General features: G+C 33.1%; 4 protein-coding genes and 1 long non-coding RNA gene across 6 annotated transcripts; 1 reads left to right on the top strand and 4 right to left on the bottom strand.

Moving 5' to 3' along the window:
- Positions 1 to 3,492: 3,492 nt before the first annotated feature.
- On the bottom strand, positions 3,493 to 6,477 carry LOC139905836 (uncharacterized). Of its 2 annotated transcripts, XR_011780912.1 has the most exons (4): positions 5,711 to 6,477; positions 4,992 to 5,601; positions 4,684 to 4,923; positions 3,493 to 4,619 (listed from the first exon to the last, which is right to left on the bottom strand). It is a non-coding gene; the product is annotated as an uncharacterized lncRNA (long non-coding RNA). The 2 variants fall into 2 exon arrangements; XR_011780911.1 differs by having other exon boundaries at positions 4,992 to 6,477.
- A 2,934-nt stretch (positions 6,478 to 9,411) lies between these two features.
- LOC121119659 (alanine--glyoxylate aminotransferase 2, mitochondrial) lies at positions 9,412 to 11,353 on the top strand. The gene is made up of 6 exons (XM_040714394.2): positions 9,412 to 9,551; positions 9,624 to 10,101; positions 10,160 to 10,576; positions 10,631 to 10,746; positions 10,804 to 10,959; positions 11,019 to 11,353. Exons 1-6 carry the CDS (start codon positions 9,546 to 9,548, stop codon positions 11,268 to 11,270), a joined length of 1,425 nt encoding a protein of 474 aa, XP_040570328.1. The 5' UTR covers positions 9,412 to 9,545; the 3' UTR covers positions 11,271 to 11,353.
- LOC121119660 (uncharacterized) lies at positions 11,328 to 12,880 on the bottom strand. The gene is made up of 2 exons (XM_040714395.2): positions 11,882 to 12,880; positions 11,328 to 11,819 (listed from the first exon to the last, which is right to left on the bottom strand). Exons 1-2 carry the CDS (start codon positions 12,031 to 12,033, stop codon positions 11,417 to 11,419), a joined length of 555 nt encoding a protein of 184 aa, XP_040570329.1. The 5' UTR covers positions 12,034 to 12,880; the 3' UTR covers positions 11,328 to 11,416.
- A 1,028-nt stretch (positions 12,881 to 13,908) lies between these two features.
- LOC121120422 (uncharacterized) lies at positions 13,909 to 17,604 on the bottom strand. The gene is made up of 2 exons (XM_040715289.2): positions 17,205 to 17,604; positions 13,909 to 15,993 (listed from the first exon to the last, which is right to left on the bottom strand). The coding sequence occupies exon 2, from the start codon at positions 15,990 to 15,992 to the stop codon at positions 13,998 to 14,000; it is 1,995 nt and encodes a 664-aa protein (XP_040571223.1). The 5' UTR covers position 15,993; positions 17,205 to 17,604; the 3' UTR covers positions 13,909 to 13,997.
- Positions 16,021 to 17,198, bottom strand: LOC121120424 (coiled-coil domain-containing protein 134). The gene has a single exon (XM_040715290.2). The coding sequence runs from the start codon at positions 17,125 to 17,127 to the stop codon at positions 16,480 to 16,482; it is 648 nt and encodes a 215-aa protein (XP_040571224.1). The 5' UTR covers positions 17,128 to 17,198; the 3' UTR covers positions 16,021 to 16,479.
- Positions 17,605 to 17,761: the final 157 nt, after the last annotated feature.

The following is a 17,761-nucleotide window of genomic DNA, read 5'->3' as shown; positions in this document are numbered from 1 at the left end:
AGCAAACTTGTGTGGGTCAACCTTTGCCATTGTAAAGGTTCTGGTTATGTACTCTTAATTTACATTCCTGGAATAGCTCAAGGAAGAAATTACATCCTCCAACAAGACAGTGCACAGTCCTAAATGGCCAAAAGAGTACAAGCTGTCTTGCCCAGAAAATTTTCCTACTTTTGGAGCTTGGATTCTTAACCTGCAAATAGCCCAGACTTGAGCCATTGCAATTTGTATCTCTGGAGCATGAGGCCAGTGCCAAGTATCATTCGTCTGTGGAGGCCCTCAAGAAGTTCATTAGCTTGACGTAAAAACTCACACGCTCCATACTAAACCTCATCTAGAGTCAAACTCACTATGTTTTATTTACTAGTAGTACTGCCCGGCATTCGCCAGAGCTATTATGCGTCTCCGAACAGACAAAACTTGATTTAATAATATAGAAGGTAACACTCCGACAAATCATCGGTGTCACTCGGTTACTTTTTCCAATCACACTCACACGTAGCTTTTCAATACCTGAATCTTCTCGCTTCAAGAATAAAAGAAGAATAATAGCTTGAGTATAAAAAATTAATAATTCGTAATGAGCCAAGGAGTACTTTAGTCTTTAGGGTGGTACCTGGCTGATCTCTAGCTATACATCCTTGTTGTTAAAAATGAGTTGAAAACTCATTTTTAAGATACACTAAAAATAACTGTATATAATCTAAATATACATTCATAAAGACAGACAAAAAAACCTTGGTTTATTAATATAGATAAGATTTTACTATTGGTATAAGCCTTTAATACGATAATGGTAATCATTTTTTCATTAATTTAAATGGCCAAGGTGTCAAAAATGACTAGAAACAATTAAAATCTGATATTTTTTAATGAGATGTGATATATTTTCTAGGATACTAATCTTTCAAAACTCCAATTATAATCATACTAATATACATAAGTATATTTCAAACAATATTAAAAATTTCACAAAGTTTTCAAATGATTTTCTTCTTTTAAATGGTTTGGATAAAATCAATAATTTTCACGAAATAAGAGAGGTTATTTTGATTAAAACTACGGAAAATCGACTTTAAAAATGTAATAATGTCAAAAACAACATTTCGGCCATTTTAGCGTTAAGTAGGCTAAAAGGCCGAGTTTTTAGTTATAAATTAGAGCCTCCAAGTATTTTTTATGGAACTATTGTCTTTTATGCTAAAGTTCACCGGGAAAATATTATATGTTAGGCCACCCATTGTTACCTTTATTGTATCTCATAACCTTTTCTCAAAATAAAAAAGTGAAAAAGGGACAAACTTCTTTACTCAATGGACAACGCCCTTGGGAAACATTATTCCCTTCAACTCAATGTGCGTTGGTTCACACCCCAGTCGTTCCTAGGGAAGGAAACATACTTAAAGTAAATTGACTTTAAAGAAGATTCCTTGGTCAGATGGAGTAAATGTTTACTTATACTTTATGAGTGCAACTCTATCTGAGGGTTCTAGGTAATTTTATCAATAACATTTTCGCCCATTACATTTTTTCTGCCTACATTTTTGCCATGATATGACTGGCTTCCAAACAATTAGGAAATGGGTTTTGGAGCTAAAAGGGAATGGGAACCACTGTATTATTAATAAACACCTACAATACATGAATATATAAGATTATTTCGATCAAAATTGTAATGAAAACAATATGGCGTATATATGCAAGTTAAAAGTTCTTGAAGAAAAAAAGTTAACTCAATTTTTCATTCTATCAGAAATGAAAAAAAAAATATGGAGATGATAAAATGAGACCCTCTCATGAATTGAATGATATACATTAATATACTTTTATATAAATATATGGTTATAAGATAGGTATTGTATTGTTTATTCATATGAGGAAATAAGAGAGACGTACTGGGTGGGAACTAAGAATTTACAGAGTTTCTATTTTATTCTTTAATGTCGAATATATTCCTTGTAATATAAGATATGAGCGTAACAAAGAAAACACGTTTTTTTTTGTTCAAAATAAGTTTTCATTATCACTTATTTATTTATCCTCTTTATGGAGTGGAGTCCTTATAACACTTTCCAAGCCATTGCTGAGCTTGAATAATATTTTCCCCCATCAAACAGCACTGTAAAATTAAAACAAAAAATTGGTTTTGATCCATTGTTTTGGAAATAAAAAAATAACTCACAAACTTAAGAAAAGATTGTTATGAAATTTTGACCGCTAAATTTGAAAGGTTGGTACACACTAAAATGAGGTGAATTAATAATAAAAAATAGCGCCATCTATGTGTAAAGTCCTGGACTTTTTAACCCATGTGTTATGTTAAAATAATAACATATTTTATACAAGACTATCTCCATTACACTCTGCTATTTATCTATTCATATCCGTTACCATCGGCTGTTACTATGGCAGTAATCCTCTTTTGGAAAGAGACACAGGACTTACGGATGTAGTCCATATCTATTTCAATCCAATATTCAGTCGACAGATGCCTTTAATAACTCCATACTTTATAACGTTATCTACATGCCTTCATCTCAACATGTGGACAGAAGGAATAATGTATAGCAGTGGTTCTTAAGCCAGGTTAGCTGGAACCCCAGTGTATCTAGAAGAAAAATGGCACGATGAACGTAATAGTTATCATGGAGAGGAACTTTTATGGTACAAACTCCAATGATTCTCTAATCCTACGTGGAAACTTATTCGAGGAATTGCGATCGATTGAGTCAAGATTCCTCTCCTCTTAATCCAATAATATATTATTCGCTTTGCGAAATTATTTCCTTATTATTAAAAAGTTGCGATAATTGAATTTCAACCATCCGCTGTCGCTGTTTCCAATTTTGAGATAGAAAGAGAAAGTATGACTTGCGGGCAAACTCATACAATGTATGAGTGTATCAATTGTTAGTTTCCACCCGGTGAGAGTACTTTTTTTTATAGATATCACTTATACATATATACAAAACCAATTTAAACTTCTATTTCAATAAAGATTTGTTTGTTTTTCCCCCTTCTTTTTACTCCAATACAACGACAGCAACACTAAAGAAAATGCAACCCCTAACATAAAACCATTTTGACACAATATCCTATTTGAAAGAAGTTGCAAAAGGTCTTATTTTAGAAAATACTTATAACCACATTGAGTATTATCCTCCACATTAAATGCAATTTAAATAGTAGTATAACCCCCATAAAAAATCTTTGTGATGAATGAACTTTTTTTTTTCATGAAAATTGTTATCAATTTTCATAATGATAATATTTATAACTAAAATGTCCAATAGGCAGAGTGCCAAATCTCCACTTAAAATCAAATTGAATCATGGTTGATTACGCATTTTTTACATCAAGAGGGATTCTTTTTGGAAAAAAAATCAAAATTAAACTTAAAATATTTAATTTTTTCGAAAAAAAAAATTCAAAAATCCACAGTTATTCTCGAAAAATTTAAATTTTGGAAAAAAAAATTCAAAAAACTAGAGCTGATTACAAAAAATCCATAGCTATTCACAGAAAATTAAATTTTACAAGTTAATGAGGCTTTAGCATTTGTTTTGCCTTGAGGAGTGCCTCAATGTTTGGTTCCACTTTTGAAATGGCACAGCTTAGGCAAAATTCACAAGCCTGATTGCCGTCTCAAGTTCTTCTTTGAGCAGATGTTCATTGTTCTTGAGGCGAGTGCCTCTCGAATTAAGATGTAGTGCAGGGTCACCGCCTTGGGATTCTTCTGCTTCCGTAGTTTTTCGAATATAGGCCGAATATAGATTGTCACTTTTAGTAAAACATGACTTGTAATACCTCATATATGGTTGTTTTACTTATTAAAGCAGTCTGTTGTGATTATAAATTTGGTTGAAAATTTGGAAAAAGTAGTTGAAATTGGTGAATTTTTGAAGAAGTGGTTTTTTGTTCGACCGGTAATTCCCCCCTTGGTAACCCTGTCATTCCCCACAAGTGGGTAATTCACCACAGGAACTTGGGAGGCAGATCGGGAAGGATAATTGAATATTGATATATTTTTATATTAGAAATTACATACCGCCATTTTTTTCTGGATTACAGGATAAATCAATCATCATTTTCCTGTACATTGTGGGCTTTTTTTTTTTTAATTACAAAACTGTCAAATGAAATTATGACACTATAATACACACATTTATTATCCCATGCATTGATCAGACCTTATGCATTGTCTAGCAATGCATATGTACAAATTTGCATAAAGTCTGCTATAAAGTTATGGATGAAATGTTTTATTTTCTGATTTATTCCAAATAAATATTTAAGTCCTTTAAAATAATAATTATACATTTTTGACCTTTTTGTGACTATGACCATAGATTTTTTACCATTTGAAGCATCTTTATTAAACCTACTTAATGACCGATGGAATCAAAAGAACCACTGCTTTAAAAAACCACCAATTTAAACGAGTTTTCCCAAACTTTCAACCAAATTTTTAATCACAAATATTTACAGACTGTTTTAATAAGAAAAACCACCATATATGAGGTATTATAAGGCATGTTTTGGTAAAAGGGACGATATTGGGTAGAAGCTGAGACATTGTCTGGGTATTTGGTTGTGATCTACGACCGTTCAGCTTATTTACACTGGCATTGAGAGTTTAAAAAAATCATCAGAAAAGAGCAAAACTTTGCGTTAATTTTTATTCACCTTGAAAAAATTTAGAATCCTTTTTGCTCTTTCCAACTGTCTCAGCTTCCTCTGTTCAGAGATAAGATGTCTTGCTGTCCTCCTCTCTGATTGTGCTCCAATCTCATTCTGGATTGAAAATAATAAAATGTGTACCACTGGATGAGATCAACCCTGTATAAGACGGTATCGAAGGCATATTTTCCAATAGTGAACTTTGCTAAAAACGCATTGCATTGACAAAAGTTTGATCTAAACACCCTGTAAAATACATACAATAGACCTTTGTTATTTTTGACACAATCAAAAATGGTTAGAGATAATAATACTTTTACCCCTCTTCTTTTTTCTATTCTTTATCATATATAAATTGATTGATCTAAATTGACATTTAAAGATTGGATTTGAGGAACTTTTATTTCCATTTTAAGTTATTTTTCTTCTTCTTTTTTTTTCCATTTTATTTGGAAGGGAATTAACTTTATTGCGATCTAAGCGAAACGGATGAAAATCCAATTCAGGCCCATTACCTTTCTCCCACTCCTTAGTAATTTTTTAACTAACTTTCTACTGTCTATAAATGGTTTTTGTTTTTTTCAAATCCAACGAGTATGTATAGAGTTAAAAATACGAAACATTCTCATAAAAAAGAGGGAGCATAACCCCGAGGATTAGCAGCGAAGTTATAATTGTAAGTCCTTGTTAGACTCATAGTAGACTTGGGGATCGGCATCCGACTAATTCTATTAAATGTCCTTGTTTATATCCTTTTCTCCTTCTTCCCTTGTCAGGGCTGATCTAATGAAACGTCATGAGCATTAGTCTTAATCTCCTCCAAAACATTCTTCAAATTGTCAGGGTTACCATTTTCGGTTTTTTTTAACATGCCTATTCCACACTGGATTTTTATCATTCGTCATGTCTATTTCATAATTTATTCTTTTTGATAAAAAAAGATAAGTAATAACTTGTAAATTTGTATGTTCCTTTTCCAAAAGAACAGGAATACAATTTTCGTTGATCCCTCATCGTATATACACATACCTACATAATAGGTTCGGAAAAAGTGATTTTGTATTTTTCGGTTTATTTCAATGATTTATAAGAAGTGTTAAAATCATCCGATTTAAGCCAAGTATGCCTGCTCTGTTCGATAACTTGTTGTCAACGAGAATCCAACTTCATAATACCCTTCTCGTACAAGCCCTTCTCCCTAACTACAAAAAAAGAAAAAAAAAACTTAGACAACCAATTTTCGCAGGCCTCTATTGAGACCAAATTTCTACACCAAGCGCGTGGGCCATAGACAGGAACAGGTGGTAGTCAGTTGGAACTAGGTACGCATTGTAGGGTGGATGCATAAGATCTTCCCATACAAGCTCCCGGAGCTTCTGGCGAGTCATAAAAGATGTGTGTTACCACGTGTTGTCTTGATGACGTCCTGTTGTCTCCTATTTCCTAATGCTAGCCACTTCTGTTCGATCGCCCGCATCCAACAGTTGAGTTTTTCATGGTGGAGGGCAGAATTGAACTGGAAAAAATATCGCTCGAACCACTGTTGTGCAACACGAACCGAAATAGCATCGACCCCGTATACATCACAAATTGTCTTATTCCCTTTCGACGCGTTTTTCCCTTTCAGATAGAAAAATATAAAACTTCAATACTTGACGATAAGTAATTCATGACCGAACAGGCCAAGCGCAATACTATCAAAAAGCATTTATACACTCACATCTATGATTATGATCCGATGCGAGCAATAATGAACAAGATATACTTAATTAAAAAAAGAGGCGGAAAATACTCAAATTACTTTTTCACCAAAACTAGTATATATTGGCCATCTTATTATTATTTTGGACATCATTCAAAAATACAAACATATAGCTACGTATTTAATAAAATACGTAGCTATACAATAAATTATTGAATAAAATACTTTGTAAGATTTTAATATTATAAAATTTATATTCATGTAATTAATTTTAAAATAGTAGTTGGTAGGATTGAGTTATTTGGATAACTACCAAATGATTTTAGATATTATTTCTGTTTCTTGTTAGAAGAAAGGTTGCGTTATAAAATATCGGTAACGACATGACATTATATCGTATAGCTAGCCATACATTTTATTTTATTTTTACATCTATCGCCTGTTTTTATTATATATCTGACACTAAAATATATTAATAGTATGATATTATACCGTTATACAATCTTATTGGCATATTGTAGATAAAAATTAACTATTACAAAGAAAATAATATCTTTAAAGATTTTCTCTGATACTTTTATCATCTATAATCTATTCAAAAAAAATGTAAAAATCTAGCAAATATTAGGATTTTTACGTACCTATTACTTTGATTTAATTTAAATATCAGTGCTTATGATTGACATCAACAAGTATTCAATGCGGGTATAGGGTCTTTTTATATTCTTCAAGTCAATTGATGAAATTTATTCATGATTATAGGAAATTTGTCCGTTTAATGTAGTAAAATTATCAACTTAGAGTCCCCAAGATGGCTTCTCCTTCAATAATGATACAATTTATGGCCTAAGTGAAAACGATTTCCGACTGGATGTACTTCAAAGTCTCTTTTTAAATAAACACGTGTATAGCATGAATTTAAGACATTCCAAGCCATAGTACAGAAATATATCATGTGACCAATATATTTTTCTTATTAAAAAATATTTTTGAGATTTTTTATTTATATTATATCCTGATGCTTATAAAAGTCTATTGAAATTAGAATTTTTCTTTTTAATTCAGACGGTAAAGGGTAATAGAATAATTTGATCCTAATATTGAAATGTGATTCCATCGTCAGATCTATTTATGGTCACGAAACCTCTTTAAATCGCATAGAGAAAGTATATATTTACTTAGGATTTGTGATTGATCGCTCAATTGATCAAAAACTGCTCACTTTGACCTATTTTGGAAAAACTGCTTATTTTGCCCTTTTTTTGTATAAAAATGGTTCCTTTTTCCAAACTGGTATGAAATGAATATAGAAAGTTTGGGTTCTAGTTAGATTACACAACAACTTTTGATGATATTTCTCGAGGAAAAATCTACCTGGCAATGCCTTCCTTCATTAGGCTTAAGGTTAATAGAAATACAAGACTATACCATAATGCGTGTTCAACAGATGTTTGACTTCCACTACGCTTTTATTATGACGTTATAGTAGATGAGTGGTTGCGTGTGTTGTCAAAATCTGTTTTTCTTGCCCAGCAGTTGGTATTTTAAATGCAAAATTCTTGTATTAGTGACGTCATAGACTATGAGTGGTGGCGTGTTTTGTCAAAATCTACTTCTTTTGCCTGGCAATCGGTACGATACATCAAATTGAAAATTCTAGTAAGCCCGATTGCATGATGGTCTAACCTTGTATTTCTATTAACCTTGATTAGGCTCACTTTTTGGAGGTAAAATATGTAGGTATATTATGAAATCAGGGTTATGATAAGAGGATTGGATATGTGAGGGAGCCAGGTTCCGATAACAGAGCCAAATAGGGGAAGAATAAATTTGGCGCAAAATTTACTTTTGAATAATCTCCATTGAATCTTGCAACAAATGAGAAATACTTTTCCGCCAAACTGCCAAATCCTGATCTTCCATTTATGCAAAAAGTTGGACGTAATATCAGTGGTGTTGATGAGGAGATGCCTCCGTCTAACAAGACTCATGAAGATCTCGCCAACTTCAAAATTTCCATCAGCTACTAACGTGGATGTCGTTTAGTATGTTTAATACTACACATGATGCTTGAAGGCAAAAATTAACAAGAAGTAAATCTTTCTAAAAATCTTGATTTGTCGATATAATATAGCAAAATTCATAAATAAATTATCATAAATATAAAAGAAAAATAATTAATTTAAATTATTCTTATAAAACTGTATTTTTCTTTAAATACAAATTGCTCAATTTTGATATTTTGGGTGCTCATTTTACAATAATTTACTTTTTTTGCTCATTTTGGCCAAAAGAAATCCCTCGAAAATCATCAGTCTATTAATCACCATCAATACCTAATGCCAGTAACAAATACTCATCAGATTTTCAAAAAAAATATATATTTTTTAAGAAATAGGTAGACAACAATTGACGTACATTCCATATAAGTTAATTGAACTATTCCATCAATGGATACCTACCTCCTATGTATAATAAATCCACTACAGTGTGCATGTCAAATATAATACATGTTTGAGGATTTGAGCTTCTTGATCTTAAAAAAAATAAGATTCAAAATGTATTATGTATGACGGGGGAAGGGGCGGAGGTAAAATTAAAGACCATTATGAAATGATTTAAGGGTGATCCTAGTTTGTGATCAGACAAAGAAATTAGAATGTATAATCTGGCTTAAAATAGAGCACAAGTTGTGTACAATTCACTGTGCTGTCACATAATTGATTTGTACAAAAACTATAGGTGGAAAACCTGTTCAATGCTACCTTAGTAGTATGTTAAACATGTATCCATGGCTAAACAACCGTGAGTCAGGCCAGAAAGAAATGACCTAACTTAATTTATGCTTTAAATATTGGGGATATATATATATTATATATGACATAAAACCAACGAAATTACGCAATTAAAATAAATATTAATTTGAAAAAAAGTTAACAAAATGGTCTAAAATTGTGTTTTGTACACTTAAGAATTTGATTTTCTAAGATACCCAAGAACTGGTTTTCTTATTGCTCTCCGACCCTCCTTGTAAAAAATGTTGTTTTCTGTTCTTTCAATGACATGAATCTATTGAATTTTTAAAATCATCAGTTTCTTCATTTTGTTTCACAACACATGAAGAAACTTATTTGGATACTTTAAGAGAACTTGAATATCCAATAATATGAAAGTGAGTTCATTGTGTAGATTACACAAATATACTAAATAATTAATTGCCCTTTAATATGTAATATCCATATAGCTCACTAATAGCCTACTGAGAAAATTGCCAGCATATGCTGTCACTCCAAAACCTCATTCTGGACCAAGTTTTGAGTCTGTCCATGCTACAAGAAAAACTAAATTAAATCCAGCGCTTACAACCAACTTCAGTAGTCCACTCTATATTACGCAAGGATCAATGCAATGGCTATGGGATTCAGAAGGCAAAAGATATTTGGACTTATTTGGTGGTATTGTCACTGTGTCAGTTGGACATTGCCATCCTAAAGTGAACAAGGCACTTGAAGAGCAACTATCTACTCTTTGGCATACGACAAATATTTACTATCATCCTAAGATACACGAATATGTGGAAAGACTGACTTCAACACTCCCTGAGCATTTATGCTGTGCTTACTTTGTAAATAGCGGCTCTGAAGCCAATGATCTTGCCATGTATATGGCTCGATTACACACGAAAAACTACGATATTATTTCTTATCGTAATGCGTACCATGGTAAGTTATTGATATATTTCACTTATTATCAAAGAGATAACAATCAAGTTTTTTGAAGGAATGAGTCCTTACACAATGGGCCTAACTGCACATTCCCCATGGAAGTTTCCCTTATACACCGGCTCTGGTATTCATCATGCCATGAATCCTGATCCCTACAAGGGTATTTGGGGTGGAAGCCATTGTAGAGATTCTCCTTCTCAGACACAGCGAGATTGTTCCTGTGATCCGCAAGGACCTTGTATGGCAGCAGATAAATATATTGAACAATTAGACGAAATTGGCAAATACTCTCTTCCCAAGGGTGGAAAGGTCGCAGCATTATTTGCAGAATCTATTCAAGGGGTCGGAGGAGCTGTTCAGTTTCCCAAAGGTTATTTAAAAAAAGCTGTTGAGAAAATTAGATTATGGGGAGGATTATATGTTGCTGATGAAGTACAAACAGGATTTGGACGAACAGGGACTCACTTTTGGGGTACAAATATGTAGGAGGTTTAATTTATTAATTTATCTATTAAATATTTCATAGGTTTTGAGGGGCATGGCGTATCGCCAGATATAGTCACTATGGCTAAAGGAATAGGTAATGGTTTTCCCATGGCAGCCATTGTAACGACAAAGGAAGTTGCTGCATCTATGAGTCAAGTAATTAAAATAATAATTCCACTTTATTGCTTATTTTCTTACTTAATTATCTAATAGGCAACACACTTCAATACTTTTGGAGGTAATCCAATGGCATCCACTGTTGGAATGGCTGTTTTAGATGCTATTGAAGAAGATGGATGTCAGGAGAACTCCCATAAAACTGGATCATATTTTATAAAGGAACTTGAAAAATTGAGAGAAGAGTTTGAAGTATATAATATATTCCATTTTTTATTATATTTTGAATGAATCGATTGGTTTTTCTGTAGATTGTAGGAGATGTGAGAGGAAAGGGTTTGATGATTGGAATGGAAATGGTCGAAGATAAAAAGAGTAAAACACCATTGAATCCAAATAAGATCATGCAATTATGGGATGGTTTCAAGGATGGAAGTGTGATTGTTGGACGTGGTGGTCTAGCTGGAAATGTGTTTAGATTCAAGCCACCAATGTGCATCAACAAAGAAGATGTAGACTTTGCAATTCACGTGATGAGAGATGTTCTTTCTAAAACCCAATAACACATTGAAATATATATAAGATAAATGTAATCATGTACCTAGTTTTCAAGGCAGATCTGAAATAAATATTAAAATGTATTCAACTCATGAACTATATCGTCATATGAAAAGCATGTATATAATTTGAGAGTAAAATTAGAACAATTTTATTCAGTCTTAGAATATGGATTTTTAAAATCCTTCCAACGATCATGAATCTCTTTCTCACTCTCTCCTGGGATGAGCTCATATTCATTTCTTTTGGGGTAGGATGGCTTTTCATGGTCTTGAGGCACAGGTTCCTCGCCACCAATGTAAATACCCTCTGCCTTAAGCTGCTCTATTCTTTGTTCCTCCAATTTCGCAGCATTCATTTTCTTCATTTCTCCCATTTGTAAACTTCGAATAACTTCTTCTGCAGAGGGTGGATGGTCCCGTCGATTACGGAGCCAAGACTCCCATTCTGCAGGGAGTTCACTATCAAACCCATCCGTAAATGTGCTGGAGATGCTTGATTTTTCCGGTGTATTTAAGGCAGTATACCAGCGAACCGGTCGTCGCTTACCTCGCCTTCAATAATAAAATGATTGACTATGATTACTTTTCATTATTAATAGAAACACATTACTTACGATGGATCAGCGGGGATCTCATAATATTTATTTCCAAAAGGATCTTCTCCTTTTATTTGAGTAGCGGACTTCAAAACGGTCTTGCGGAACTTAAATGAATTTATAAAGTTGTTGAATAATGCCACAAATAGACCACGAGATTGATTTGCCATGATATAAAATTTAAAACGGTTTATTAGGATTGATAGCAGATCCTGGACCTACAATTATTAATTAATGTCTTTCTTCAATAATTTTATTTTAATTTTGATGTAAGAAGTTGCAACTCAAACAAACAGCTGTTTTTATGACGTAACTCACAACATTGAGGATAATATAAATATTATGCAATGGACACTAACATTACTTAAAATATAATAAATATTTTTCTTTACGATAGATAGTTAATTATAAGATATATTTTTTAAGCGATAAATCCAAAGATTTAATGAACAAATAATTATTACTAATTTCATATTATATAAAGCGTTTTCACGTGACGTCGTCATTGTTGATGTCGCCCATTTTGGAGGCTAAACAACAGAGTTTTTAACCAATGAATACGTCACAAATTGCATCATAATTGAAGGAAACGCCATTTTTGGGGCTCACACTTGGTATTTTACTACAAAATTATTCAAACTTCCAATAAACCTTGATAAAACTCCATCCAATCCAATGAATTTATGAATAAAAAAAGACTTAATAACTGCATAGAATACTACTTTTTGACCATTTTAAAAGAATGTTTTTTTAAATATAAATTTGATAAATATGTTTTTTAAAAGAGATAAAACTTTTTTCAAAAATTTTAAGAGTTAAAATTTAAACGATAACCTAATTTTTATATAAGATAAAATAAATTTTGAAAGTTTAGGAAATTTTATTAGATAAGACAGAAAAAATAAATCCCGATAACTATGAGAACTCTGTAAAGGTGGGACCCTTGGCCACTGGCCCAGTGTACCCATGGAAGCAAATTGTCATTATGTTTCACTATAAATAAGACCTCATAGCGTAAGGTCATTGCCAATTTCATCTTGTTTTAACAGGATGGGTAACAATGAACAATAAAGTATTTTCACCAGCGTCAAAAATTGCATCATAATTGAAGGTGACGCCATCATGGGGCTCATAGTTGATATTTTTACTACATAAAATGGACAAATTTCCAATAAATCTAGATTAATCTTCATCAATTGGCTTTAAGAATTAAAAAAAGACTGAGCATATCTGCATTTGATACTAATTGATGCTAATGATAAACACTGATATTTGAATTAAATCTAAGTAATAAGTATTGAAAATCCCTAATAATGCCAATAATTGTACTTTCTTTTTCTTTTTGATCGATTCGTGACGAGAAAAGTAAGATAATTGTAGAAAAATTTCGAATTCTTTCCATTGTAATAGTTAATTTTTATCTACACTACGAAAATAAGATTGTGTATTGATGTATTAATATATTTTAAATACATTTTTTAGTCAGATATATAATAAAACTGGGCAATAGAGGGACATATGTTTGATATTTATTAGTCTCATTTTAACATCTAGTCCAAGGATGTCTAACCTTTTAATATAATGATCTGCATTGCCACTTGAAATATTTTAATGGGCCATAGAACCTATTCAATGAAATTTCATGAAAAATGGTTTTATAAAACAAAACTATTGAATACATATTTATTTCAAATTTCGGTCAAATCTTAAATTTTTCAAAGCCAAACTGCTTAAAAAAGGTCAATCTGGAAACTGTTCAGGGGCATCTGCAGTATTTTTTTTTTGTTTAGATTTTTTGAAAAAATTTAAAAAGACCGAAAGAAATCCTATTTTTTTTTTTTTTTTTCTCATTTTTTCCCCCCGTTGATAATTTTTCAAAAAATACTATTTTCCTTAATATTAATGAACAACAATTTTTTAATGTCATAAAACCCCCAATATGGCCAATATCAACCATGCTGACGTCATATAAAAACGCTCTGAGGTTATAATACCTTAAAATTGACAAAATTATACTTCAATTAATAAAATATTTTTCAGGAGAATGGATTTTTGAGTTAGTATATTTCAAAAACAAATACGATTATCAACGAATGTATTAATCTTGATAAGTAAAAAAAAACACCTAAGGAGTTTATTTCCTTATAGATCCAGGAGTTCCTCTTTTATTAGGCTTTGGTGTATTACTTTTAGAGGTCGGAGTGTTGGACTTTTTAGAAGTTGACGGTGAATCAACTTTTGCTTTAGGAGTCATAAGTGAAGGCGTGATTTGTGATTTATTCATAACGTTTGTCTTCTTAGCAGATCCAGGAGTAGAAGAAGGGGTGGTTCCTCCTTTTTTAGCCTTTGGCGTATTCAAATTACTTTTAGACGTTGGGGTATTTGCCTTTTTAGAAGTTGACGGTGAATCAATTTTAACTGAAGGTGTTAGTGATTTATTCTTAGAATTGGGAGTCTTAACTTTTTTCGCGATGGGTGTTGTAGCTGGAGAAGCTAGTTTGGCATTGGGCATTTTCACCTTTTTTCCACTTAAGGGGGTAGAAGGTGTGGTAATTTTAGAGTTTGGGGTCTTATTATTTTTAGATGTTGAGGGTGTTCCGGGTGAAGCGATTTTAGAATTTGGAGTCTTATTCATTTTAGTTGTTAAGGGTGTTCCGGGTGAAGCGACTTTAGAATTTGGGTTCTTATTCTTTTTGGTTGTTAAGGGTGTTCCGGGTGAAGCGATTTTAGAATTTGGGGTCTTAATCTTTATAGTTGTTAAGGGTGCTCCGGGTGAAGCGATTTTAGAATTGGGTGTCTTATTTTTTTTGGATGTTGAGGGAGTACTGGGATTTTTCTTTCCCCCTTGTGACGATACAGGTGTTGTTGGACAGCTAGATGATGATTGATTAGACTCCTGGAGAGTGGGTGATGAGCTCATCTTCTGAGGCACTGGTGTATCCATGGCTTTATGAGCCTTTTTAGCTTTTGGTGATTTTGATGCGACTTTCTTATCAGATGAGAAAGAAAGATTAGCATCCTCCTGCTTGGATGAACCTTCAACTACTTGGACAGAATCTCCCGAAAGACTTTGACGTTTTCTTTTCTTTGATCCTGATTTAAGCATAACTTTGCCACTACTAGAGGCCTCAGCTTGATCCATAGAATTCTTGCTATGAGATGGAGTTTGAGATGTAGTCGTTAGAGCCTCGCCCTTTCCGGGAGTCGTTCCTTGCTTTACATCCACAGCATTTTTAATCTTTTTGTTCATGTTCGAAGGAGTTTCAGGGGAAGCCTGAGCAGGTCTCTTCAGATTTTTAGGTGTGTTTGACCCACTTTGAGGGGTGTTACTCCCAACTGGTTTATTATGTTTCGGCGTTACCGAGGTGCTGCTTAGAGAAGAATCAGAGTTCTGTTTTCCCTTAGTTTGATCACTAATTCTTTTCCTCTTCAAAGACTTGATTTTATCGTCAAGAACCAGAGAAATGAGAGGCCTTTGACTTGGAGTCTTGACTTTAGGTTTTTTAACTGTTTCTGTCTTATCAGTCTCAGTTTCCGATTTAGCTTTAAGAACCGTCTTCGGGATTTTGATGGTGGTTTCTATACCAGCCTCTTGAAGCATTTTTTGCAACTTGATGAGTTTACCATACTGCTTATACTTCCTCTTCTCAACAACTTCATCAGACACATTCACGTTATTAAGGGCATGCTTACTCTTTGCGCGTATTTTGGGAGCAGGTGGATTATTCGGATGGATCTTATTTTTAAAAATCCTTCGAGATAATCTGCTTTTGGAAACCACTGAGCACTTCAAAATCTTTTTAAACATGAGATAGTTGTTCATAGTAGAAGCAACAATATCCGCAACCTCAGGATACAAAAATTCCGCGAATGCATATCCCTTAGGATTCCCTGTTTTTGAGCTTCTGCCGACTCGGAGATTCGTCACCGTTCCAAATTGACTCAGAAATGCGTACAGTTGATTTTCGTAAAATCCATGAGGCAAATGGTTGATGTAGACGACTCCTCGTCTTTTTTTGGGATGTTGAACGAGAAATGGCACCTTATCATTTTTTTTCAAGCCCTTGGTTCTTTTTGAAGGAGCTACCTTGAACCTCCTGTTAGACTTGTTTACAATCGAATTAACCATGCTAATACAAAAAAAAGAGGAGAAAAACAAAATTAAAACTATGGATGGATACATTAAGACAGGTCCCCTTTTCGGGTTAATATTTTCCCCCTGCACAAAAACTTTTTCTGCTAAAATATTATCAATGATTTGAAGTTTCCCCTATTTGATCGGAATATAACCTTAGTTAAAGTAATCGTATTTAAACAAAAGGAGGAAAATTATCTTTGATATAACAATAAATTAACATTTAGCACATCCTAGACCCCTTAAATTACTAATAACAAGGGTGAACAATATTTATTGACTAATTCAATTTTTTTATTGTCCCCCGCAGAATATACATTTGTGCAATCAGGCGAAAATATATATGTCCGAAAACGGTAAAGCTTTACACTTATCAATGACATAAAAAAATATATAAATAAACATTAATTGGTACACAAAAACAAATGTTAGAAGGTAGGCACTGTTCTTTGGATGTCATGATCCCATCACAACACCTAAATTAGAGTTCGACATTTAACCGCGGTCCCCTTTTGACTTTCTTTTTAGACTTTTTCGGGGCAATAGGTGGATCTTCAAAGCGCTTTAGTGGGGGTCTATCTTTCTTCTTATAAGGATTAACATAGTCCGGATCCCTTTCTCCTACGCCCAGCTCTTGGGTTGCAAGATGAATGAGCTTTTTAGTGGGCTCATTAATGAGAGAAGGAGGGAAATCCCCATAGCTGATGTAGCTGAGACTCCAACGATAGAGTGTATTGTAGTCATTGTTTGCAGAGAGTCTGTGGGAAGCATAGTCGGGGAATCTTAGAAGGATATCAGAGAAGAAACAAGTATTTTCTAATAGAAGGGCCACGTATTCTCTGCTCCTTTTATCCTCTGGAATATCCTTGAGGGACATTCCAGCACTTTGAACCTGAGATTTCACTTCGCTTAGGACTTTAAACATGCTTTTAAGGAGGGAGTCTAAGGTTTTGTCTCTTTTATCCTCATCCATGACCGTTAAATCCTTGACCATGCTCAACATTGCTGCTCTTTTAGCCATGAATCCTTTGTGAAACTCGGACACTAAATCCTCATTTTTTTGGCATTGAACGACAGAAAGAACGCCACATAATAGTAATAAAATAAGAGTCAAAGGAGTCTTGGACATGTTGGTCGTTGAATATTTAGGAACACAGATCCCCTACGGTAACATACGGAAATATAATAAATAATGCGTCAACTCACCTCTCTTCCTAAGTCGGTATCTGAATGGTCCACGTGTGTAACTCAGGAATGAATAGTTTGTTTACTCTTATCTTTGATATTTATATAATATATATTTTCTAGCTAAAAATCATGCTAGTAAAACTGTGATGGTTCACATCAAAGGTTGCTTGAGAGCGCTGATGTCGCGTAAGATAATGTCAACTGTTCTGAATAATACTAGACACTCTGTAAAATCCAAGAAAAAGAAGAAAGGGTTCTTTTAGAGACTATTATAGCATAAATAACCCAACAACAGCTGACATCATCTTGAATGGATAATAAACTCCTCAAAAAAGATCCTCGCTCTTCTTATATTTTCTATGAAACAACGTCTTTGGTTCAACGTCAATTTATTTTTATGAACTTAATATAACATAATCTACAAACCTTTAACAATTCTTATTCTAGAAATAAGAGGTTGGAAGGTGAAAAAGATAGGTTGTTTGGAAAAATAAATATATCAAAAACAAATAAAAATTTAGGGGTGCGTAATTTATAAATTACGCACAACATTTATAAATCTTTAATACCTCTTC

Source organism: Lepeophtheirus salmonis, chromosome 6, assembly GCF_016086655.4.
Source record: "Lepeophtheirus salmonis chromosome 6, UVic_Lsal_1.4, whole genome shotgun sequence".
Taxonomy (NCBI): Eukaryota; Metazoa; Arthropoda; class Copepoda; order Siphonostomatoida; family Caligidae; genus Lepeophtheirus; species Lepeophtheirus salmonis.
Note: the sequence above shows the minus strand (reverse complement) of the source record. Positions and strands in the feature narration are given on the sequence as shown.

Coding starts and splice junctions, on each gene's coding strand:
- LOC121120424 (XM_040715290.2), bottom strand. CDS start 17,127: ATGTCCAAGACTCCTTTGACTCTTATTTTATTACTATTATGTGGCGTT.
- LOC121120422 (XM_040715289.2), bottom strand. CDS start 15,992: ATGGTTAATTCGATTGTAAACAAGTCTAACAGGAGGTTCAAGGTAGCT.
- LOC121119660 (XM_040714395.2), bottom strand. CDS start 12,033: ATGGCAAATCAATCTCGTGGTCTATTTGTGGCATTATTCAACAACTTT. Junction 11,820..11,881: donor GAGATCCCCGCTGATCCATC/GTAAGTAATGTG, acceptor TTATTATTGAAG/GCGAGGTAAGCGACGACCGG.
- LOC121119659 (XM_040714394.2), top strand. Junction 10,577..10,630: donor AACAGGGACTCACTTTTGGG/GTACAAATATGT, acceptor AATATTTCATAG/GTTTTGAGGGGCATGGCGTA. Junction 10,960..11,018: donor AATTGAGAGAAGAGTTTGAA/GTATATAATATA, acceptor GTTTTTCTGTAG/ATTGTAGGAGATGTGAGAGG.